Source organism: Sciurus carolinensis, chromosome 7 (assembly GCF_902686445.1).
Source record: "Sciurus carolinensis chromosome 7, mSciCar1.2, whole genome shotgun sequence".
NCBI lineage: Eukaryota > Metazoa > Chordata > Mammalia > Rodentia > Sciuridae > Sciurus > Sciurus carolinensis.
The window spans coordinates 11,897,837-11,921,708 of record NC_062219.1 but is presented as its reverse complement, the minus strand read 5'-3'; the positions used below and the strand labels follow the sequence as shown (position 1 = coordinate 11,921,708).

At 38.7% G+C, this 23,872-nt stretch overlaps 1 protein-coding gene across 2 annotated transcripts in view; it reads right to left on the bottom strand.

The window, feature by feature from the left end:
- Tfb1m (transcription factor B1, mitochondrial) overlaps positions 1-23,340 on the bottom strand; it is a 46,681-nt gene extending 23,341 nt beyond the window's left edge. Inside the window, exons 1-4 of one of the 2 annotated variants that reach the window (XM_047557400.1) lie at positions 23,151-23,340; positions 20,595-20,746; positions 7,445-7,553; positions 5,968-6,119 (exon numbers count right to left, since the gene is read on the bottom strand). In XM_047557400.1, coding sequence (XP_047413356.1) covers positions 5,968-6,119; positions 7,445-7,553; positions 20,595-20,746; positions 23,151-23,283 — 546 coding nt within the window. In that variant the 5' untranslated portion in view covers positions 23,284-23,340. Of the gene's footprint in view, positions 1-5,967; positions 6,120-7,444; positions 7,554-20,594; positions 20,747-22,924; positions 23,088-23,150 lie in introns of those variants that run through there. The other variant, XM_047557401.1, reaches the window with a different exon arrangement.
- Positions 23,341-23,872: the final 532 nt, after the last annotated feature.

The following is a 23,872-nucleotide window of genomic DNA, read 5'->3' as shown; positions in this document are numbered from 1 at the left end:
AGCACCTTGCATAACCAGGAGGGGGTGTCCGAACCCACTGACTTGACCCATTCAATCTCTGTAGCAAATATCCCTGGGTTGCAGAGGTGAGAAAAAAAGATTTTAATTTGGAACAGAGCAGCACATATAACATCACTAACTCATAAGGCAAAAATTTAAGTCACAGTCTGGAAAGCCCTATAAAAGACTTCATTAAAAACTAGCATAACAGTTAAATGGCCTACTAACCATTTGAACAGGCAGCAAAATCAAAATCCATTAGGAGTTTCACAATTTTAACAACAAAAGGCCAGGAAGTTAAACCAGCAGCTTTTAGTAAAAAGAAATTGCTAACCCTTGAGCTTTGAAAAGCATTCTGAATATGAGAAAACAAGGGGTCAAAGACTTCACAAAGACAGTGCTGTTTTCCTCTTATTTATCTTTACCAATTTTAAGTACAAGCAGAAAAGTTGGGCTTACAGTTGAGAATCCACATAGCTGCCCATCAGTGACAATGACAGCCACGTACTCAGTGGACAGGAGAGGCCCCCACTACTAAGGTATACCCATTAACAGCAGTATCTCCTGGGCACTAGAGACAACAGACAGGCTGATGCTGATCCAGTTAGTAAAAACCACAGGTCCAGCAACATGGAGAAGTTAAACATCATGATGTTAGCAGAGAACACAGGATCAGTGCTCATGGTCAGCTTTTCCTGTAACTACACCATGACTTTGGGAATTCATTAAGCCATACTGAGCCTCAGCTTCCTCAACTACAAGGTGAGATTAGTAAGGTCTGTTAAGGACTCACTTAGTGTTACTTAGTCTGATTCTATTTTATGAATTGTAACTTATACTCTTTATGTCTCCTCATGTGTACTGGCTGAATTCTTGTATTTTGATCCTACAGTCCTTAAGAAAGAAATAAAAGTATGATGCACATTTCTGTTTTTTATTTCACAAAGCCAAAGTCGACGTTAGGTGCCCTTCAACAGATGAATGGATTAAAAAAAAAAAAATGTGATACACACACACACACACACACGGGAATATTACTCAGCCTTAAAGAAGAATGAAATTATGTCATTTGCCGGTAAATGGATGGAGCTGGAGAATATCATGCTAAGTGAAATAAGCCAATCCCAAAAAACCAAAAGCTGAATGTTTTTCCTGATATGTTGGATGTTAATTCACAATGGGGGGGAGCAGCTAGGGAAGAATAGAGTTACTTTAGATTAGGTAGAGAAGGGAAGGGAGGGGTTATGGGGGTAGGAAGGATAGTAGGATGAATGACATTATTACCCCATGTACATATATAACTATATGATCAGTGGGATTCTACATCAGGTATAACCAGAAGAATGAGAAATCATACTTCAATATATATGATGTATCAAAGTGCATTCTACTGTCAAGTATAACTAATGAAAACAAACAAAAAATTTAAAAAAATGTTTCTTGTGACTAAAATACAAAATCACACTCATGACTATGTCAAGAACAAGCAGGTTATAAATCAATGTTGCTTGTCTCCCACTGAAACTTTTACCTGCAAAATGTGAAAATCTCACCAGTGTCACCCACACTTCTGATGCACTTCATAAATTACAGACTCAATACCAACTCTTCTCAATATCATGCTAAAATTCAACTAAAATCAACCTTTGTTTGATAAAGAAAAATGAGAGTCTTTGGTGAAGCTGAAGCAACGCTTACTAACCATGGCTGACACCTCTTAAGCCTCTGTCCCTGCTCGTCCTCTGGGAAGAACTGGAGTGGGAATGAAAACACCACAGTAGGGCTGGGGAGACAGCTCAGCTGGTAGAGTGCTGGCCTCGCAAGCACCAGGCCCTGAGCTCGATCCCCAGCACTGCAAAAGAAAAAAAAGAAAACACCACAATAGTGATGTCGGCTGAGAGAAAATAAAGCCAGCACCTGGTGTGTCAGGAACAGCTTGGTCTTTACCTCCGAAAGGCTTGCAGTCTCTAACGCCCTGGACTCTCCTGGGGAGACGGGGTCTGTTGTTACTCACCACATCTGAGTTCATGCTAAGGAGGTCACAGACTGGGTGGGGGGAAGTGAGCCTCTGGACGAGGCTGGCTGGTCACCAGAAAGACCAGCTGACGACTCATGACTTAGACCTAGGTGAGCTGTTTCCCTGTGTTCTCAGCTGTTCTGAAAACTGTAAACTGACGAGAAGTCATAGGAGTTACAGCTGGCTGCTCAGAAGTTTTGGAGGCCCAGATTTGCGAGTGGCACCTGACGTGGGGGCAGTCCACTTGCCAGACTAAGCCCTAATCCTGTGGGTCTGACAATATCTACAGGTGGAGTGTGTCAGAATTTAATTAAAGTATAGGACACTCAGCTGGTGTTTGGAAATCTGGAAAAATGCTTGGTGTGGGGAAAAACCCACACCTCTGGTGTGAGGTGCTGTGAGTGTAAACAGAATGGTTTGTCAGTCTGACAGTTCCAGAGGATGAGGAAAAAAAGGAAGGAAACGTCAAGCACAGGCCAATTAAGACCAACAGGAGAAAATAAGATTCAGGGACAGAAAGGACAAGAACCACGGAGAGTGCTGACACTCTGAGTTCTCAGGAACATAAACGGGTCCTACCTGTTTGTAATAAACAGTCCCATGACACTGAGACTTTATTACTGAATACCACAAAGCCAAGTTTATTTGGCCTTGGTCTACTGGCTTTTTGGACTGATTAATGCTGGGTCATTCCTTGCTATGAGGGGCTCTCCAGGGCCCTGAAGGATGTTTACCAGAATCTCTTAAGCTCTGTCCCCCAGAAACCTGAAGCATCCTCTGGCTGTGATGACCAAAAATGTCTCTAGACATTGTCAAGTGTCCCCAAGAGATAGGAGGGGCAAAAGTTTCCCCACTGGGGATAACTGTAAGAGGGGACATAGGTGGAGAGAGACATGGATCTGAGAAATGAAATTCTTAGGACACACTCAAATTATGTGAGTGGAAAGCATCTTAAGAATCAAGCTCATGTAGTTACACACCTACTTGCAAAGGAATTCTGATAATAAGTTTTGTTCCGAAACAACTATAAAGCTGAATAAAATATAGGAAACAATGTTTTTCACAGACTCAATAGGCACTGCAGGCCTGGGATCTGGAGAAGAGAAGGAGGTGAGCCAGGACTGCTCACTGACTACCTGAGGCCTTGTCCTGCACAGGCTGCAGCTCAGGCAGAGAAGGGAGGATGCATAGGGGGCCCAGTGGCCTCACACCTGGGGAGACAGACTGGAGGTGAGAGGCCTCCTCTGTCCCCCTGCAACATAAACACACACAACAGGTGCCAGGAGGGCATAGGAAAGGAGAAAAGGACCAATATTGAAAAAGAGGGTGCAAGGTGGTGAGTCAGAGCTCCCACAGGCCCGAGGCACATCTGCCTGGGACCAGAGAACCCTAAGGGAGCCATGGCGCTCACACAGGGTAAGGAATGGCTTCTGCTCCCACCAGCTAAAGCAGAGAGGTTCCATCTCCAGTGGCATACAAACAAAATAAAACAAGACTAAAAACAGCGATTTTATATCAGTCATGAACAAAAACACCAAGGAAAACATTACCACAGTGAGAAGAGAAAGGGTAGATATAAGAAGGCCCAAATGGGACTTGTGGAGATAAAAATACAATATTTTAAGTAAAATCCCATTAGAGAATCAAAGATGAATGCTGCAGGAGAATGGTGAATGTGAAGACAGTAATCAGAATTAATATGCAAGGTAAATTACTAACATTTCTTTTTTTCATAACAATTAACCAAATAGCCCCAGAATTACTAATTCCTTTCTTCACTGCTGATTCTTTATTGTACCATGAACACACACTAAGCTGTCTGACTCTGAATCTTCTAATGCAGCCAAGGACCTGTTCTGCGCCGTGTCACAGAGCTCTGATCACTCAAGTCTTACGCTTGAAGTGTGATTCTTTTCTCTTTGATTCTCTCTCCAACATTTCTTTTGTATTCTTACAGGTCTCCTCAAGATGATCCTGGGAAATTCTACATTTCAAGATAAATTCCTTAAGGATTATAACTGTGTTCGATATACAAAGTTTTCTGGAAATGATCAGCATCTTTAGAGTAATCATTTTTCCTTCCAGGGGTATAATACATTTTCTCAGTGAAATTTTGAGAGACTCTCAAGAGATTCAGATCATTTTTTCAGGTCTTTCTTTTCTTCTTAGGTTTTCAAAATAATTGGTTATACACCTTCAATTAATGTTTGTTTACTTCTTATTTCAATAAAAATATCTTTGATTTACTTTACTCTCTTCTGGATTTAGTTATCTATCACTAATTCGGTACTAGAATCCTGTGTAACTTTTCTTTAAATATATGCAAACATGATAGGTACTTGTTAATAAATGTGGCTAATGGGGTGAATTGGGATCCAGTAAAATTATTTCTGATTCAACCATACCAATTAGTCAATCCCAAGTAGACATGAATGTGAAAGGTAAAACAAAAAGCTCCTAGAAGATAACAGAAAGGCATCTTTGTATTCTCGAGATATAAAAGGATTTCTTCAACAACACACAAAGAGCACTGACTGTAAACTTAAAGTTAAGAAAACCCAATCTTCAAGACATTGTAAAAAAGACAATGACAAAACTCCATCCATCAGGAGAAATCTGTAACACATATAACAATGTAAGAACTCTTCTGAATCAATAAAAGAAAGAAAAGTAGCCCAAAGAAAGATGAGCAAGCAGCTAACAGATGATCCTCAAGTAACCTAAAAGACCAGGAAACATAAAACAATGCTCAATTTCAAAAAACACCACAGAGCAAATAAAACACCATGACATATACCATCATCCTCAGATTAAGAAAACACACAAGTCTGGCAAAACCAAGTACTGGCAAGAAGAATATGGAACAAAATGAAATCGCTGCAGATGGAGATACAAACAGGCCTAACTCACGAGCACCACGCAGCATCACCCAGCAAGAGCAAAGATCCACTTCCATTTCTAGGCATAAGCCCCAGAGAAATCTTGCCCATGTGCCCCAGTTTACACAAATATGACAATGTTCATGAGAGTTTTATTTTTATAACAAAATACTGAAACTAATTTGGAGTCCCCCAAACAGGAGAAGGCACAAATTATGACAGTCAAAGGGAAATTTATATAACTATATAAATAAAATACATCTGGGAGTAACGAGTGAGTCCTACCAATGATGTTCAAGTTAAAACATATATAGGAACACACATGTATATATGTACATGTGTGTGCATGTATGTGTATGTATGTATATATGTATATACATGTACGTATGTGTACACACACACACACACACACACACACAAATCATTTATATAAAGCTCAAAAATGGCCCAAGCTGAAGTCTATTACTTATATGGACACAAGTCTATGTGGTAAGACTATGGAAAGGAAAAACAAATCCACAAGTCATAGTACTGGTTATCTTGGTGGTGGGAGTGGAGAGGCAATCAAAAGTGAGCTGACTCACAGTGTGCAGACCCCCCTTAAACTTCTGCAGCTGGAAAGCTGAACTTGCCTACCCTGGAGGTATACTTTCTGCAGACTGAACTGGGCCATGCCTGCCACGGGGACACAAGCACAGAGGTTAGCTGAGCTGGGGGTGGAGACAGTGCACACACTAGATGAGGAGCCTTCAACCCGTACCTATTCTCAGCTCCAAGTTGATGATGACATGTGTTTTCATCCTAAGAGTCAAAGAACTGATCTACGCTGTCAGAGCCAACATTTACCACACTGCCTTCCTGGTGGACGCACATCAGTCACGCTCTCCTGGGAAGCTCATAGCAGGTGTTTATCATTCCATTACACGTTTAATGTTTGGCTGAGTCATCATTGGGTCTTTCTATGTATAATGGAGCATTAGGTTAGAATACAGAGTCAGGTAAAAATTGCATTGTTTGGGATTTTGATCATTTAATAACCAGAAAAAGTTAAGCCAGAATGTTAATGCTTACCTCAGCCACTTCCTTTTGAAAGGTCAAAGTCATCTGAGTTCTGCCGTAAGTAAAAGGTCCATCTCTACAAGAAACGCTTTCAAGCCATTTGATAATCAGTGGTGTTGAAACATTAAAAGGCAGATTTCCAATTATATGTACGTTTGGGGGATCTGTTTGACAAGGAAAAAAAAACTTAAAATAAGTATCAACAAATTCTGAATACCATTTTAGTTAAGAGTAAAGTCAAACTGGATATTAATAGCATCAAACACAAATCTGAAAAGATATAACTGAGTACTGTCCAGTCCTTTGATTCTTCAAAAGCAACATTTCCTCACAGCTGAGTTCTAAGGTACTTAGGCAAAAATTTTACCTAATTAGTGCCCAGTCAGGTAATGACAGTGCTAGGAATTCTGGCTTAGGAAACAGATAAAAAAACGAGTTGGACATGATGAAGTTAAAGCACCTAAGGGGTGCCAGGGGCTCAGATGCCCTGGAATGAAATATGGGCTGGGTATAAAGATGTAAGTGCCCAAAATATTTGGGTAGGAAGTGAAGTCACAGTAGTGGAGTAACCCAGACTAATTTATAGCGAGAAGACATGCTCAGAAAGAAAAATTGCAAAAACACACAAGAACTCAGTGGAAAAAAACCACTGGCAAAGAATAGTTAGAGAAAGTTCACAAATGTCAAAGGAAACACAGGAGGGTGCTGGTGTCAGAGCAGACAAGAGCAGAGAAGACAACGTTGGACAACAGCAAAGGAGAGCAGGAGAACGCAGTCAGAGGAGGCCTGAGACAGGCAAAAGACCACAGTGAGCCTCGCACGGAGCCTGGCGTGGCTGGGGTGGGGTAGGAGCCTTCAGGCTGTGCTGCAAGGTCTGGTGGAGGCTGGAGACTGCAAATACAGACCACCCTGAAGGAGCCTGGCCCTGGGGAGGCTAGACGAAGGGCAGCTAGAAGCCCATGTGTCAAAAGCTCTGTTCCATTTGCTGTCAAAGTCTTTGATGAGCAAGAAATATACTGTGTACTCCAGGGCGCTGGCACACAGCAGGTACCAGTGAACACTGTCCATGAAAACGGAGGGCCTTGGATAGAGTGTGAAAGAAAATGGAATAAAGTTAAACAAAGGCTTGGGTGTGGCCTGCTTTACATTTCTTTTTTCACATTTAGAAAAAGTAATACTTTATAAAAGTTTAACCCATCTATGTGGTATTGTAAAAATGACAACTACTTGCACAGAATCTAAAATATTTGAAAATTTGAGACAAGTTTTGAGACAAAAAATATTTAAAAATTAGAATTAAGAAAAGGTCACTACATTTAAATTCTGGAAGAAAGTAGAAAAGTAAAAAATGACAAAACATACTATTTAACTCTTTAGATAATCTAAAATATAAACATGTAACAGTGAACACTTGTAAAAGTGAAATATTTGTGATATAAATAATGATAAACGAAAAATTAAAAAAAAAAAACAACCCCAAAGCACTTACCATCCTCCCAACGTCTTTTAAGATTTTCTGGAAAAGCCTTTTCTATCTTAAAGGTCAACACATCTCCATGAACAATTCTCAGTTTTCCAGGTGCTGCATCAGAAAGCATCTAGTTTATAAAAAGGTCAATAAAATGAGCTCTTACGCACTTCATACCAACAAAACTACAGTTTTTAAACCCGTGCATCATTATATCTGTTGGAAAAGCCAGAGACTAAGGGCGCTCATCCATGAACTGACAGAGTGTGGTGTCCACTGCAAGAGACTACTGTGTTTCTGTCCAACACAGGAGAGTTAGGGACAGTCACAGGTAATACTGCAACAGTTCAGGACTGTACACGTAGCACTTGAGTGTAACCCTCAGAATGACTTCTATTTCTGTACAGAATTCAACATAAACCACATTCCTATCTCTAAGTTTTACAATTACAGACTAAGGATGTTATAATAAAATATTGAGAATTAGGAATATGAAAAATAAGCTTAATCCAGCTAAATCTTTATAGCCTGAATACCTACACAGGATTCTACACATTACCAAGAACTTTGGCTTACTCTATGGGTAGATTCAAACTAAGTAGACAGTCCCTTGTCAATGCCACACCCCTCTTGGCATTCTGAGGCCACCCTCACCAAGCAGCTCTAATCTGAACATTTCTGGATCACAGGCATTATCAACCTAATAAATTATCCTGTGTATTTTAACAATTGCTATCTCTCAGCCTGTTTCCACCTTGCCTTTTTCTCCCTTTCCTTCAATCTTTCCAAGCAAAAAAGAAAATGAACAATAAAACAAAACACATGGGTTCCTTTGTAATAGATTCCTCTGTCTAAATTTCATTCACTTTATCACCACACACTCAGTACACACTAAAAAGCTGGCACTTAGTTTGCAAGGGCCTTATGGCCAAGTCAACCTATAAATTTACGTTAATTATCTCTGCATCCAATACAAAACTTGATTCTTGAAGTTTCTGGTAAAACAGAAAGCATCAACCCGAACTCACAACGCTTAAAACACAGGCATGAACGTGTCCAATGAGAACAAACATCACGCCAAAGCAGACTGCAGGAACAGGTGACCTTCCTCCCATATCAAGTCTCAGCTCAGGGGGCTCATAGATCCTTGGTCCAGCTTAGCTGGCAAGATTCTAGAACTTGTTGAGGGCTACACAGGGACAGTCAGTAAACAAGTCAAGGGGAACTTTCTGTCCTGGGAACCTCTCAGTTCTTCCTCTAGCTCCATAACCTGACCTTCTCTCCTAACACCCGGTCCTCACCTATTTCAGGCAACACAGGAAGGATGAAGAGGTATCACAGAGGCCAGGAGTAAGGCAGCAGCTGGCTGACTTCTCCCACATTGTGCCTTGCCTGTGACTCCTGACAGCACTTAAGGTCACAGTTCATGTGCGCAGGTCTCTTCCCTCTGCCACAGCACAAACTCCTTGAGGTAGCACCTCTTTCTTATAGACCTGAGCAACACTTGCTGCAGGTGTTAATGCATATTTAATAAGGAATGAACAAGCAAATGATCAAACAGCATTTAGCTTCTTGGAAGCTGGCTCCCAAAACGTGGGGGTTAAGGAACTTGCAAAGATTTACTTCACTGATAAATGAGGTAGAATTATAATATTTCAGAAATATATAGCTGAAATCCCTATACTGGGACGAGAATAAACATTTTAAGTTTGGGATCCTCTAATATGATTGGTTAACCATGGCAGTTTAGTGAACATAACAGCATACCTTTGGTACTAACCTACTTTGGGATTATTTTAAATTTAATAATTTGCTAAAACTTAACTTGATGAGTTCTAGTCAGTAAATTTCAGAAAACATAATAACCACAATATCCTAACTCTCTATAGGACATGCTAGCTCTCTATAGGACATGCTCTTACTATATAACACTGAGAATTTAATGACAGCACTGACCAACAAGAGAAAGTTAAATTTTTTTGATAATTATGTTTCACATAATTAAAACAAATTAGCGTTTCAAAAGCAAAGTGGCAGAACTAAAAGTTTGTTATATGATGTTAATATAAAAAAATGTAATCAAGTAACTTGTAATTAGGACTAAAAACAATGCAAATTTGACTCTTTGGTATTAATTCATACGCTGACAGCTACACTTAAAATACTAACTTTTCCACATTTACAAACACACCTGCATACCAGAAAGCTAACATAAACACAAATCTACTTTCTTTTCCTAGGTTTAAAGTTGCCTGTCTATTTCTTCTGAATTCCCAGTTAGGTTTAAGTCTCAATCAATGAAAAACCAAATCCCATCTGTAAAAAGGTCTACTTCCTCCTTGAATCTCTGTGGCTTCAGCTTCCTTTTGTGACTTACCACTGCAGAAGGAAAGGATGCAGGTGTTTACTGACTTCCCTGAAGACCTTGAAGCAATTCTAAGGGAAAAAGAGCTATACAGACTGAACTGATATTGTGATTACAGACAAAGCCTTCTAAACACCTAAAAGGATACCCAGCAAGGACATAAGACTTTCTAAACAACTAGTCATAGAGGAATGCTTTCACCACTGCAACACTATAGAGGTGGGGGGTGGCAGGGTGGAAGGGTGGAAGGGTAGAAGGGTTGCCTTTCAACAACCCTGAGGTGTGATCACATAAGGGGCCCAGAGGCACAGCCCATAGTGAGATCATGAATGTGGGCACCTGATTTAAGCCAGATGTGTATTCAGATACCCTTAACCTGTTCCATCATTTAAATTTCCAAAATGAGATGTAAGACAGCTTCAAGTAAAAGACCTTCATTAATTAGGACTACAAAAGAAATAAAAAGCCAAACCATGAAAAGGAGAAGAATGTACGTAAAACGTGTGTTAAGAATCCTATCATTAGAATTGCTGACCCTCATGATTTGCATAATGAAATATATAAACCTTACTCTCTATTACAAGTAATCACAGCAAGTCTCCAAGAGAGTAAATTTTTTTTTTCCCTTCTGAAAACGGGTTTTGTAAAGGGTACATAAAACAAAACAATGGATAGTGCCTTTAATAAAAATCAGAAAACAAATACAGATGCATTCTGTGGTCTTTAAAAAAATAAAACAAAACGTAAAACTCCTTTAACAAGTCAGTTCTAGTGAAAGCTTTTCAGTAGGGGAGCAATTTACAGTGGTCCATCTGGGGAGTTTTTTGGTGATTTAATTTGATTAGGGAAGAATTTATAAATTTTTGAGAACAAAGAACCACATATCAAATGGCTATTTTGTGCATTTTATGCCACCTTCTCAGAGTGACAAGCTCAAGGAAGTCAACACTTGGAGTGTGCTGGGCATGCATTACTTTCTTCCTGCATTGCCACAGAGCAGGGCCTGAATGCTGCTGAAATAAATACTTGCAAAAGGGCTGGGCAAAATTGTCGTGTATGTAATATGAGAATAAAAAGATACATAACTGGAGTATGATGGGTAAAAACATAAGATCTTTACTTTTATGTAGACTACCCAAAAAAGAGCAGCGCTATTATTCAACAGGAGCTTAATATCACAACCTTTTGAGGAGGAGTACGGCACGGCTGCAGCCAGCACACCTGCTGGTTAGGCTGACCCATGTGTGGTGGGAGCCTGGGTACTGGTCTCATCCAGGGATCTAATGTGTGCTTAGGTGCATTTCCCCCTCAATGCCTGCTCCTTTATGTGTTCATATTTCTTATGAAAATCAAAGAGTGGCATCTTTTTAGACTACACTGGACAATTCTCCTAGGCTAAAAGTATCTTCTGTTTTCTTGATGCTGTGGGTCACTGCTGCCTGAAGAGCAGTGGGCTCGCTGGGCACAGAGGTGCACAGGAGTTGCCTTCCTGTTCTCTACCTGATTTACAGTTTTTTTGTCACTGTAATAACTGCTACCAGCACTGATTTCTATCCTTCTACTTCACAGTGGACTGCAGATTTCTGCAGCTGTTTGGCACATTTTGCTTACTTGAGTTTGTTTATGCTGTGATGAACTGTGGTCACCTCAAAGAGGTTACATGTCTCAAGTGAGTAGTCATGTCACAACAGAAAGTCAGGCAATTGTTCTTTTTGAATAATTTACTAGAGATGAAATAATTTCAAAAATTTATTATCTTCAATTAAAAATACCTTTTTCTACAAGAATGTGTAAATTACTTTGTTCCTTTATAAGATGATAGTGTTTGCTTTGGATCTGATGTCCCCCCAAGAGTTTATGTGTTATGAACTATGCAGTGATGCTCAGAAGTGATTATAAAGAAATCTGACCTACCAGTGGATTAATAATTTGAATGGACTTACTGGGAGGTGGTGAAAACTGTAGGCAGGTGGGGCACAGTTGGAAGAAGTAGGTCACTGGAGGCGTGGCTTTGGAGACTATATTTGTCCCTGGTCCCTTCCTATCTCTCTCTGCTTCCCTTCACTGTGCCCTATGCCATGATGTTTCTGCCTTAGAGCTAACCAATCCTACTGAACCTCTGAAATCATGAGTCAAAATAAATCTTTTATCCTCCAAGTTGTTCCTGTCAGGTGTTTTGGTCACAGTGACAAAAAACTGACTGACAGGAAGAGGAATAATTACATTAGTAGCAACCATTCACTGGCTCCTGTCAGTACTCCAGGTTCTTCACATCAATTTCTACTTGCCCCTGTAATTTCCACAGAAGATACTGTTATTCCTGCTGCATATGGGAAAGCTGAAGCTAAGAAAGGCTGAAGGTCAAGCTCAAGGTCACAAAACTAGTAAACAGCATATCTGAGATCTGAACACTATTTTGATTCTCAATCCCATGAACTTTCAACTATGCTTATGAAGGAGAAATAATCCCTGCATTTACCTATTATAAAATCCAGACATTATCTAAATTATCTAATAATAGTCAATAACATGCCTTCTGTTTTCAAAATTCTATGAAACAAGCATAAAACTAAGGAAGAATCCTTTAGTTTCTTATTCTGGCCAACATGGAGCATTAGGGACCAGATATATTCTCCTGCCTTAATCTATTAACAAAAGGGACAAAGTACACAAAACAAGAATTTTCAGATAATGGACAACAAAGTACAAAACCCCTGCAGATCCAAGAGGCTCCATGCACCTCATACAAGTGCATGAAAACTGCACAAAGGCACATCATGACAAAACTGCTCAAAACCACTAGTAAAGGGAAAATCTTAAAAGCAACCAGTGGAGAAAATGGAGGCATAGAGACAGGATGACAAGAGATTTCTTGTCAGAAACAATGCAAATGAGAAGACAGGGAGCATCGTCTTCAGGACACTGAAGCTACCAATATATTATTACTCAAAAACAGGCAAAATGAAGACTTTTCCAGACATATAAAAAGTCTAAATGATTTATCACCAATAAAAACACACTATAAGAAAAGTTAAAGGAATTCATTAAGCTTAAATAAAGGCACCAGACCAAAGTATGGATAAAGAGCCTTGGAAATGGTAACTATGTGAAGAAATATCTAGCAAGTTTTTTTCATTTTCTAAATATTTTAAATATAGAATTGATTTTTAAAATAAGAATAACAATGTTCTATAAACTTTATAACATAGGAAGAAGCAAAATGTAGGACATGATGGTGCAAGGCTTGGCAGAGATATGCAAATACATGGGGGGCCAGATTTGCATGCTGGGGGCTGGGGTTCTGGCTCAGTGGTAGAGTACTTCCTAGCACATGTGAGGCACTGGGTTCAATCCTCAGCACCACACAAATAAGTGAATAAAATAAAGGCATTGTGCCCATCCATAGCTAAAAATATTTAAAAAAAATATTTGCATGCTGTAAGTGAACAATGTCACTTGGAGACAGACTCTAGTACATTAAAGATGTACACTATAAACTTGAAGTGACCACAAAAATGACAATAAGCTACAGACAATAAACTGTAATAGATGGAATACCACATTCCCCATTCCTCTGCAAGATGTTTACTCTAATCTATGAATCTTCTGTCTGAGTGATTTTACTCGGGAAAAGGGATTTTGCAGATGCACTTGAGTTAAAGATAATGGATTGGGGAGATTACACTGGATTGTTTGGGTCCAATAAAATCACAAGTGTCCCACAAGAGAAAAGCAGCAAGATCATGGTAATAATGGCAGAGACATAGAAGCAAGAGCTAATGAGTATGGGTGGCCCCTAGAAGCTGAAAACCAGGCATCAAATGGATTCTCCCCTGAAGTCTCTAAGGAATGCAATCCTGCCAATCTTGATTTTAGACTTTAAATTCCAAGAACTTTAAGAGAATACAATTTTAAACACACTGAGTTTGCGGTGATTTTATAGCAGCAATGGAAAACTAATGCATAAGGCAGAGACTGCCAAATCAGGGGGAAAAGGACCTGAGTAGATGCTGCATAAAAGAAACCTATTTTAAATATAAAGTCATGAATAGAGAAAAGACATATAAAAGAGATATAGTATGCTGACACTAATCAAAAGGTAGCTGGAATAGCTAGGTAATACAAACAAAGTGATTTCAGAGGAAACGATATTACCAGGGGTCATGAAGATCATTTCATAATTATAAAGGGGTCAGTCCACCACAAAGACCATGCAATCCTAAATGTTCATGAGCCTAATAAGAGCACTTCAAACAGATGAAGCGCACTGACAGAACTGCAAGGAGAGAGACAAATCCATGATTATTATTTGGAGATTTCAATACTCTTCTCTCAACCAATGACTCTTTAGTAGACAAATAACCACCAAGGATAAAGAAGACCTGAACAACACTAACTTGATCTACGTAGAATCTACAGACTACCTCATCCAATGACAGCAGAAGGCATATTCTCTTTAAGTACATAAGAAACATCCCCCCAAAAGAGATTCTATGCCATGAACTAAATCTGAAATAGATTTAACATGCTTTGGGTCATGTAAGCATGTTCTCTGACCACACTCAAATTAAACTTAAAAATAATTATAGAAAAACATTGAAAAATAAAATCCCCAAATTTGCAAACTAAATGATACTTTTCTAAATCATCCACAAGTCAAATACAAATTAAAAGGAAAGTGGAGCTGAAGGTTAAATGGAAATTCTGAACTACTTCTGAAATCTCTCCTTAAATCTACATCTCAAAATTTCTTTTGAAGTCTTCCTGTAAATTTAGTACCTTAAGACACTTAAATTTCTGAAAGGAAATGAAAGTATTTTTAATGGAATGAAAATTAAAATACAACATATCAAAACTTATGGAATTCTGTTAAACAGTACTTAGCAGGAACTTTATGGCACTAAATGTCTATAAGAAAACAAAAAGGTCTCAAATCAATGACCTCAGCTTCCACTTTAGAAAAGTCATAGAAACAACAATTAAGCCTAAAGTAAGCAGAAGGAAGGACATGAAGATTTCAGAGCAGAAGTCAACACAATTGAAAACAGAAAACAACAGAGAAAAATCAATCAAACTAAAAGCTTTTGCTGGGATAAGATCAATAAAGTTGACCAATCAACAGTCAGAGCAATAAGGAAAAAAACAGACACAAAATGACTTTGCAAGAGCAAAGGGGAAAGGTGACATCGCTACACTACAGATGGTCTAACATTAAAAAATAGAATTCACATATTAATGAACTAAAAAAAGAAAAACCATGTGATTATTTCAATAAACATTTTTGCAAATCCAATATTCATTATTTGCCCCCCACCCCCATAGACAACAAAACCTCAGCAAACCAGGAATACAAGAGACTTTCCTCAACCTGACAAAAGCAGATCTAGAAAAAAAAAACTACAACTAACATCATGGTCTGTTGTAAAGACTGAACATTATTTCCCCTAAGGTCAGGGACAACACAAGGATGTGTATTCCTACTACGACTACTTAACACTGTACTGGGGATCCTAGCTAACGAAAGAAGACAACTAACAACTAATATCAAGGCACAGATATTAGAACACAGAATGGAAAAATGTGTTCATTTGGTTGACATGATAATGTATGCAGCAAAAACTAAGTAATCTACAAAACAGTCACTGATAAGTGAGTTTGGCAGGGTTGCAAGATACGAAGTCACCTCTAAAGAATCAACTGTTTGGGATAAAATTGACAACACATTCAAAATGTGTACTCTAAAACTATAAAATACTGCCAAGACAAATTAGAGAAAATATAAATGGAGAGATATGTCACATTCAAAGATGAAAAGAATGTATCATTAAGATGTTGATACTCTCCCAATTAATCTACAGTTTAAATCTAATCCCAAACAAAATCCTGCCAGGCTTTTTAAAAAATGGAAATTGACAATCTGATTCTAAAACTATATGAAAATCAAGGTCAAATGATACTGAAAAGGAAAACTACATTACTTGACTTCATGTCTAAATACAAAGAAACCAAATCAATACAAACTGACAGTGGTGAAAAGGTAGACCAATGGACCAAGGGAACAGAATTCACGGTTCAGATATAGATTGACACAAGTAAGACAACAGTGCCAAGTCAATTCAATGAGAAAAAGAGAGGTTAATTTTAACATATGGGGCAAACACAAACAAAACACCAAAAACCCTGAGCCCTCACTTATGGCACACACAAAAATTAACTCACATGCATCACAGACCTAAATGCAAAAGCTAAAATGATAAACATCTTGAAAAAAAAACAAAAACAAAAGCGATTTCTACTAATCCTGATTTTGGCAAATATTTTTAAAATTTGACAAGCATCGTATTTATTTTTTAATGAACATAAATGTATTTAATATTTAAACAACAAATATGTTGCAGATTTCACATGTAAAAAAGAGATAACGGATTGAAGACTGAAATAAATCTCAAACATGGTAATTATTTAAATAATAAGTACAGTAGATGCTTATTACTTAGATAACAGTTATAGTGTTACAATTTTTTAATGTTCATTTCTTTTCTTCATATTTTTATTGGTACATTATAATTATACAAAGTAGTAGGATTTGTTTTTACATATTCAGACAAAAAGCATATTTAAAAGTAAAAACTGATAAATTTTGTGTTCTTCAAAAAACACTGTCAAGAAAATGAAAAGTCACAGTTGAGGAGAAAACATTTGTAAAACATCAATCTGAACTATATAAAGATCTCTTAAAATTCAACATTAAAAAAAGAGCAATAAAAATTTAAACAATTCCCCACAGAAAATAGAAATGGCAAAAAAGCACATGAAAATATATGCAATGTGATTCTTCATTAGAGAAATGCCAATAAAAACCACAATAAGATACCACCACTCCTGACTAGGATGTGAAAAACACTATACTAATTATAAACTGGTATGAAGAATAACCTCCTTGCTCAATGATGGAAATGTAAAATGACAGCTGCCTCCTAACCTATATATCTACCCAGAAAATTGCATGGGAATGTTCAAATAGCTTTATTTTTATGTGCAATGGTAAAAAAGCACCTGAGGTCCATCAGTAGGCAGATGGATGTATTTACAAAATTGGAATATCCACACAATGGAATACTATTCAGCAATAAAAAGGAGCAAACTATTGGTAAGATACCTCAACATGGGTGAATCTCAAAGTAATTATGCAAATAGAAGACATCAGACAATAAAGAGTACATATTGAATGAGCTGGGGTTGTAGCTTAGTGGTAGAGTGTTTGCCTGGCACATGTGAGGCAATGAGTTCGATTCTCAACACCACATATAAATAAGGGTATTGTGTCCATCTACAACTGAGAATATTAAAAAAGAGTACATACTGAATGATTCCATTTATATAAACTTCTTAAAAATGGAAAACAGTGTGGTAACAAAAGCAGGCCAATGGTTGCCTGAAGACAGGTAAGGGGAGGAGAGGATGGATTACCAAGAAACATAAGTACTCTTCATGGTGAAGTTCATTATGTTGACAGTGGTAATGGTTTTGTGTGATTATACGTATGTCAGAACTCAGTGATTTGTATACCTGCAATATGTGCAATTTACTGAGCATCAACTACATCTCAGTAAAGGTGTAAAACAAGCATGGCAAATTCTTCATAAATATTTTCTATTGTTATTAATGTATGAAGTCTTTTAAAAAAGACAAAAATGAAGAAGAATCTGAACTATCTGTCTGAAGGAGAACACAATATTTATGAAATAATTCACAGTTCAGAAATGATGGGAGAACCTATCAAGGCTTCAAGCTCCTTGAGCTGTCAGGAATCTCTTTACTCCCCTCCATAAAAATGTAAAAAATAAATAAAATAAAATACCAAAAAACAAATGCCAAGGACTGCACGCTTGGAATGCCACAGCACTAAGAGAAAGAAACCCTGGGTGTCCCATGCAAGATGGATGAGCTGGAGAAAGCCCATTTCCAGGGCACTGCGGATTCCAGTGCACCAGTGGAGTAACGTTACTTTGGTCCCATAGTTGTTCCAGATCAGCAGTCTCCTGATCAATCCTGAGTCACCAGAGGTTCCTCTGTTATTGTGGACAACAATTTAATACTTATTTATAATCCAGATTTACCGAGTGCTTGCTAAGTGTCGGGCGTCACTTAGTTCCTCTAACCACCTACGAATCACTGAAGCTCAGAGAGACAGCATCTGCCCAACATCACACAACTAGCACAGAGCCTGGCGTTCACATTCCTCAGCACAGAACCACACTGCGCTGTGTTCAGGCCTCAGACACGGTTTCTCTCCTCTGCAGCACTGAGTTGTCACCAGTTGTTCCTTCCCTGAGCTGCTTCCTGATTACACTGTAAGAACTAAATTAAGCTACAAATGATATACTTTCAGCCAGAAGACTTTTTATAAATTATTATACTTTCTTTAAAAAGTAATTCTATTAGCTTAGAAATCACTAAAATGGAATCCTTAAAATAGATCACTCTTCTTCTGCTTTTACTCAGTTTTATGATTAATTTAGGACCTCTAATAGAAAGTGGTTTTACATTTTGAAACATTCTTTACAGGAAAAAGAAGCCTATTTGATAATTTAGTACCCAACATTTCTTTTTAAGGCAAGTTCCTTTCCGGCACAGAAGACACTAAGAATTAATTTTACTTCTTCTGAAATGTATGAGCAGTCAAATACATATTTCCTATAATTCACCTTGAAATTAGCCTTCATATTTGGAAAAAAGAGCACAAAAGTTTCTGATAATCCATGCTACATATTTACTTTTACTCCCTATGACACATTTAGTCAGCTCATTCCACACATGGATACACACAGTTACAGAGACAGACCACCTTCCAATTCCCCCTGGAGTCAAGACTTTACACCTGTAGTGCAGACACAGCAGGGAATGAAACTCAAGGAACTCTCTACCCTCACAGGCACTTACATTCCAGAAGAGAGAAGGACAATACACACTATGTCCAGTGATGAGAAATATAATGAGATAAAATACAGTAGAGGGTTACCAGGCAGGGATTGGCAGACTGGGGCAGGGGTTGAGAAGAGATGGGGCACTGGACTTTAAACAGCCTGTCTTCAAAGATCTTCACTTCAGATTACAGAGGAGAATATGCAAATTAAAGTGGGAATTTACAGAAAGAAAACTGATTCACCCCCTTGCCTAATAAGAAAGAATGCATGTACCAAATGAGGAAATTTTGAGGGTTAAGAAATCCCTTTAAGGGGCTGGAGTTGCGGCTCAGCAGTACATGTGTGAGACCCTGGGTTTGACACTTAGCACCACATATAAATAAAAGATCCATTGACAACTAAAAAAAAAATATATTAAAAAAAAAAAAGAAAGAAATTCCTTTAAGAGTGAAAAAGTCAGACAAGTACTCCTTATGCCCAGAAAAGACTACCACAAACCTGAAGGGAATTATGCAGCATTCAGTTTCTTTTTATCATCTCATCATTGATTTCATCAAAAACATTATTCCCACTTCCACCTCAAATTGAGATACAGTTCTTAAAATAAGAACGACTGAAAGCAAAAATCACTATTAAATCCCACATTTGATCAAGAAATACGTACCACATTACAATCCCAAAATAAAATTATAAATCTGAAATGAATTCTGATTAGCAAAATAAGACAAAATTAAACATTATATAATTCTTCAAGGTCTAAATACCAGATAAAGATGGGAAATCATTGTTTCTAAAAAATCTGATGTACACACACAGAGTCCCACATTTTCAAACAAATTTTCTCATACCATTCTGACAGAACTTAAATATTTTTCTATTAATATACACACAAGTAAGTATTAGAATATACTAATTTTAAACCAATTTGCCCTGTTGTATGGAAGAAAGAATGTGGATACTTTTATTGTTCTATTATAGTCACATAATAAACTGTCAAAGGCTCAAGGCTCTTTCAATGTTTTAGAATTACACAGGAATCAAAGAGAGGCCCTTAAGTCATTAAGAACCCCCCTATGAGGATTTCCCTTTACACAATGCCTGAAATAATCAGTTCCACTGTTTGCTGAGGTTTTAAAAACTGAAGTTCCTCCTTATTTCAAATCCTTGATCCAGTCTCTCTCAATTCCCACCTGTTTTCTTTCTTTCTTAGGAAAGATCAAAACAAACTTATTCTCTCTACTGCCAGCCTCTGACAGGCAGCTAGGAAGACCCACACTCAAGGTTTCTTCTCTCCCACTAAAATACGCCCATTCTTTCAAATATTTCCCATATAATAGTACCTGTGTTTTAAAGATGTATGTACTATTTCAATCAAACCTCATCCTAAATCTCTAAGTAAAATGATATAACTTCATTTCTTCACTTACAAAATTCTCCTATAAGAACGCTTAAGTTTAACAATTAGTCTCTCTAGACCAATGAATGTCTTCTCCATCTCTTGCTTGTGGAAATACATTTTTAACCCAAATGAATGAGGTTCAGAAAAGTCATGCATCATTATTGGCCATTTCTCCTTTTTTTTTTTTTTATAGGAACAGACATGATATACACAGTTAATGATAAATTTTAAAAAAAGGTCACTAAAAACATTTTAGCATCATTGTGTATAGCAGGTTTTTAAGCAGTAGTCAACACATCATCTGGGGATGCTTCATAGAATGCAGATTTCTAGATCTCTTAATCAAAATCTCTGTGATTCTGATCTGTAGTCTGAGGAGCAATTTAAATAATCCTTGGTTTCCCTAGGGTCTAAGAATAATGGCCTAATATTTTAAATTGTGTTTCTGCTTCCTAAAAAAAGACATTTTAAGTATCTTACCTGTAATCCAGGAATAAATCGAGTGTCTTTTTCAACCACCAAAAGTTCAGCAACATTGGCATTGAGAATGGACCTTGTGATTCCCCCTGGCCCGGGACCCACTTCATAAACATAAGCATTTGTCAGATTGCCAGCTTTCCTTACAATTTTATCTAGAGGGGGGAAAAAAAGTTTAATTATCTTGATCATTTTGGCAAATTTCAATGTATGGACTTTAAAATTTTTATGAGCCATTACTCAACCAACTAATCTTTTATATACAATATATACTTGATTAGCTAGCCCTTGACCTAAACAGCATATAGTGGCCATTCAATATTCTATATTCTAATATGCCATTCATATTACTGTTGAACTGTACTAGTACCTTAACAAAAATAGGATTATCATGGCAAATTTCCTTAAATTCAGCAAAACTATGTTCACATTCTAAATCATCAATGCTGTTAGTTAAAAGTGCAAAAACAAAAAGTGCAGGCAGTCTCCATTTTTACCTATAGACACCTCCTAGGTAGTCAGAATGACAATGGCAACAAGTTCCTAGATCAAAGACTCTCAGAAATTTGAATTTTTGAAAACTTTTAGAAAAAAGTTAAATTCAGCACTTGAGGTTTTCTAAGATTTGCAAATACATACGCTAATATGGAAATAATACTTTTTTGAGTAGTCAATTTAAGTCAACAGACCTTAAGAAATCAGAAGAGCAAATATCAGTGATTTGTTGCAACTAATCAGCACTTCTGGAAAAACATAAAATGTACTGGTCTTACTGAGAATCCAAGCAACTGGGCCTCCTAGGATAGTGGAGATTTAGCTACTAAAAACAAACCAGCACTTCTCAGCAGTGTCCACTGACACTAAACAGTCCCAATTTTGCTTATTTAGGTAACCTTAATAAGCACAAAGGCAAAAAGTCTCTTTCAAAAATAGTCTGTCTTTTAATGGATGCAGGGAGGAAATGAGCATCCACTAACCATTTATGTTATGGGTGATTTTCATACATCCTCTCACCAAATCCCTCTAACATGTAACTAAGAACTACTCTGAACTCTATAATTTCCTTGTTTATTGTTTTATTTGTGCATGGACACCTAAAAAAGCAGTGGCAGAGAATGAACTCCAACTCTGGTGTAAATTACTAAAGCCAATACTTGCTCCCTTAGAGTAACCAAATGCGTATCAGAGGGAATAATGATTCATTAAGCACAGGCTTTGTGTAATGAGTTTAATATTCTCATCTTTTAAAAATGTAAAGCTATGACAGTAGGCAGAACAGTGTTTTTACCTTCAAACTTCTCAGGCATTCAAATACAAATGAATAACAAGAATGCAATGTCAAATCACTTAAGTGTGGGTGTTTGGGTGTTCATCTTGGTCGGCTCCCATCTGAGCTTTTCACTCAAACAAGTATTCTAATTTCTGTTCACTCGGGTTCTCATTGGAAGAGTAAATTATCATTATCTACAATCTAGAACTTATTCCTGAAGCTCAGTAAAGACTCACATGAGAAAATGTAAATGATGCTTTCTGTTGCTGTTAAATAAAAAGACCTATATTTTCAACCTTCAGAATGATTTTTATATTTAGCATGGGGCTTACAACTAGTAGAAAAGGCTAGTACTAGTTAACCCAAAGAATGTTAGAAATGGGCAATCTTTTACAGTTCTTGTAGTAGGTCCCTCTTCCAATTAAAAAGAACACGTGAGTGGAGTGAGACTGTTTCACTGAAAATAATGCTATAGACAGAATGAAGGCAACAGGTCCAAGAAATTAAAACACCTTAGTTATGCTTTATGAACTGTGTGCATCATTTAACAAAGACTTTATGGGTGTGATTTACTACTCTTCTCAACTTCTACAAGGGATCAAGTAGTGGAATGAAATATCAAAATCTCAAAACTAGTGTACACATTTATCATAGAGCTTATAGCAAGCTCAAACAAGAGCATCACTAAGAAATGGGGGTGGTGGTTAAACACACATCCAAACGTATCCTCATGCACCTCAAACTGGAGAATTTCACTGTATATAAATCTTACCTCATAAAACCACTTTAAAAAACATAAGGCGAGGGAACATAAACTACCTGTTCACTCTCACAGCTTGTGCAATCTGTATTTACTGATTATCTGCACCCTCGAGGGTTCTTAGACTCAACAGGTACGTGTCTGAATAACGAATCCTACAAGGATTTCTGAACAAGTTACTGCTGAAACCTTCGCACGACCTTAAGCCCTAATAACTTCAAACAGCACGTGAAGCCGGTCCGAGCAGCACGTGCGGTCCCGGGTCCCACTTCAAGGGTAATGAGCGAGACTCGGCCCACAGACCTCTGGACGCAAACCTTCCTCCCCCGGGCTGCTCAGCGCCTTCCCGCGCCCGCAGCTACACCCCTGCGCGCCGGACTCCGTGCGAACATCGCCCTGCACGTGCGCCTGGGGTGGCCGGACTCCTCAAGAGGCCTGGCTCTTAGGACCCGCGGCGAGGACCGCGCGAACCCGCCTGCCACAACCCAGGGGCGCCGGGACACCACGGGCGCACTGCCAATGCATCCACCTGTCAGCCTCAAGTCCAGAAGAAAATTCTGGGATAGCTGCTTCGCTGCTTGCAGTCTGAACAACTTAATGAGTTCTCGAAGGGTGGGCAACGGCGGGAGGCGGAAGGTGGGCAGCTTCCCGGAGGCAGCCATGAGCCCCGGCAAACGCCGCCAGACCTTTCCGGGAGCTCCCACGGCGTGAGGAGGGTAGGAGCCTGAAGCAGTAGGGCCCGCCTCCTGGCCCGCCTTATTGGATGGCTGTCCTCTCCGGAAGTGACGAGTCGAACAGGAAATCCGGGTGTGCTGAGGGAGCGCGCGCTGCGTCCCGCGGAGAGCGGTGCAGGCTGGGTGCGCGGTGGTTTCCGCCCTTGAGCGCGTGGCGTGGATTCTCGCGAGTGGGCGGGGTCTGGGAGAGTCCTGCAGCGCCGCAGCCCGGCCGCGGAGGGCAGTGCGGGTCCGTGACAAGTAGAGCGCGGGTGACTAGCGATCAAACACCTTGTTGCCTGGGTGTTTTAAGAACCTCAGCTCTGCAGGTGCTGCGTGGCACGCATTTGTGCTCTCAGCCTCAGTCTTCAATCTGTTAAATGGGCATTTGTCAGCTTCAGCATTGTAAGCGCTGGAGTGAGGCCGCCGAGTGTGCGAGTTCAGGACTTAGTGGAATCCGGGCGTATGGTAAACGCTCAGTGGTGGTGGACATTACAGGTGATTTGGCAGAAGGCGATTCATTTCGACCCATTTGTTG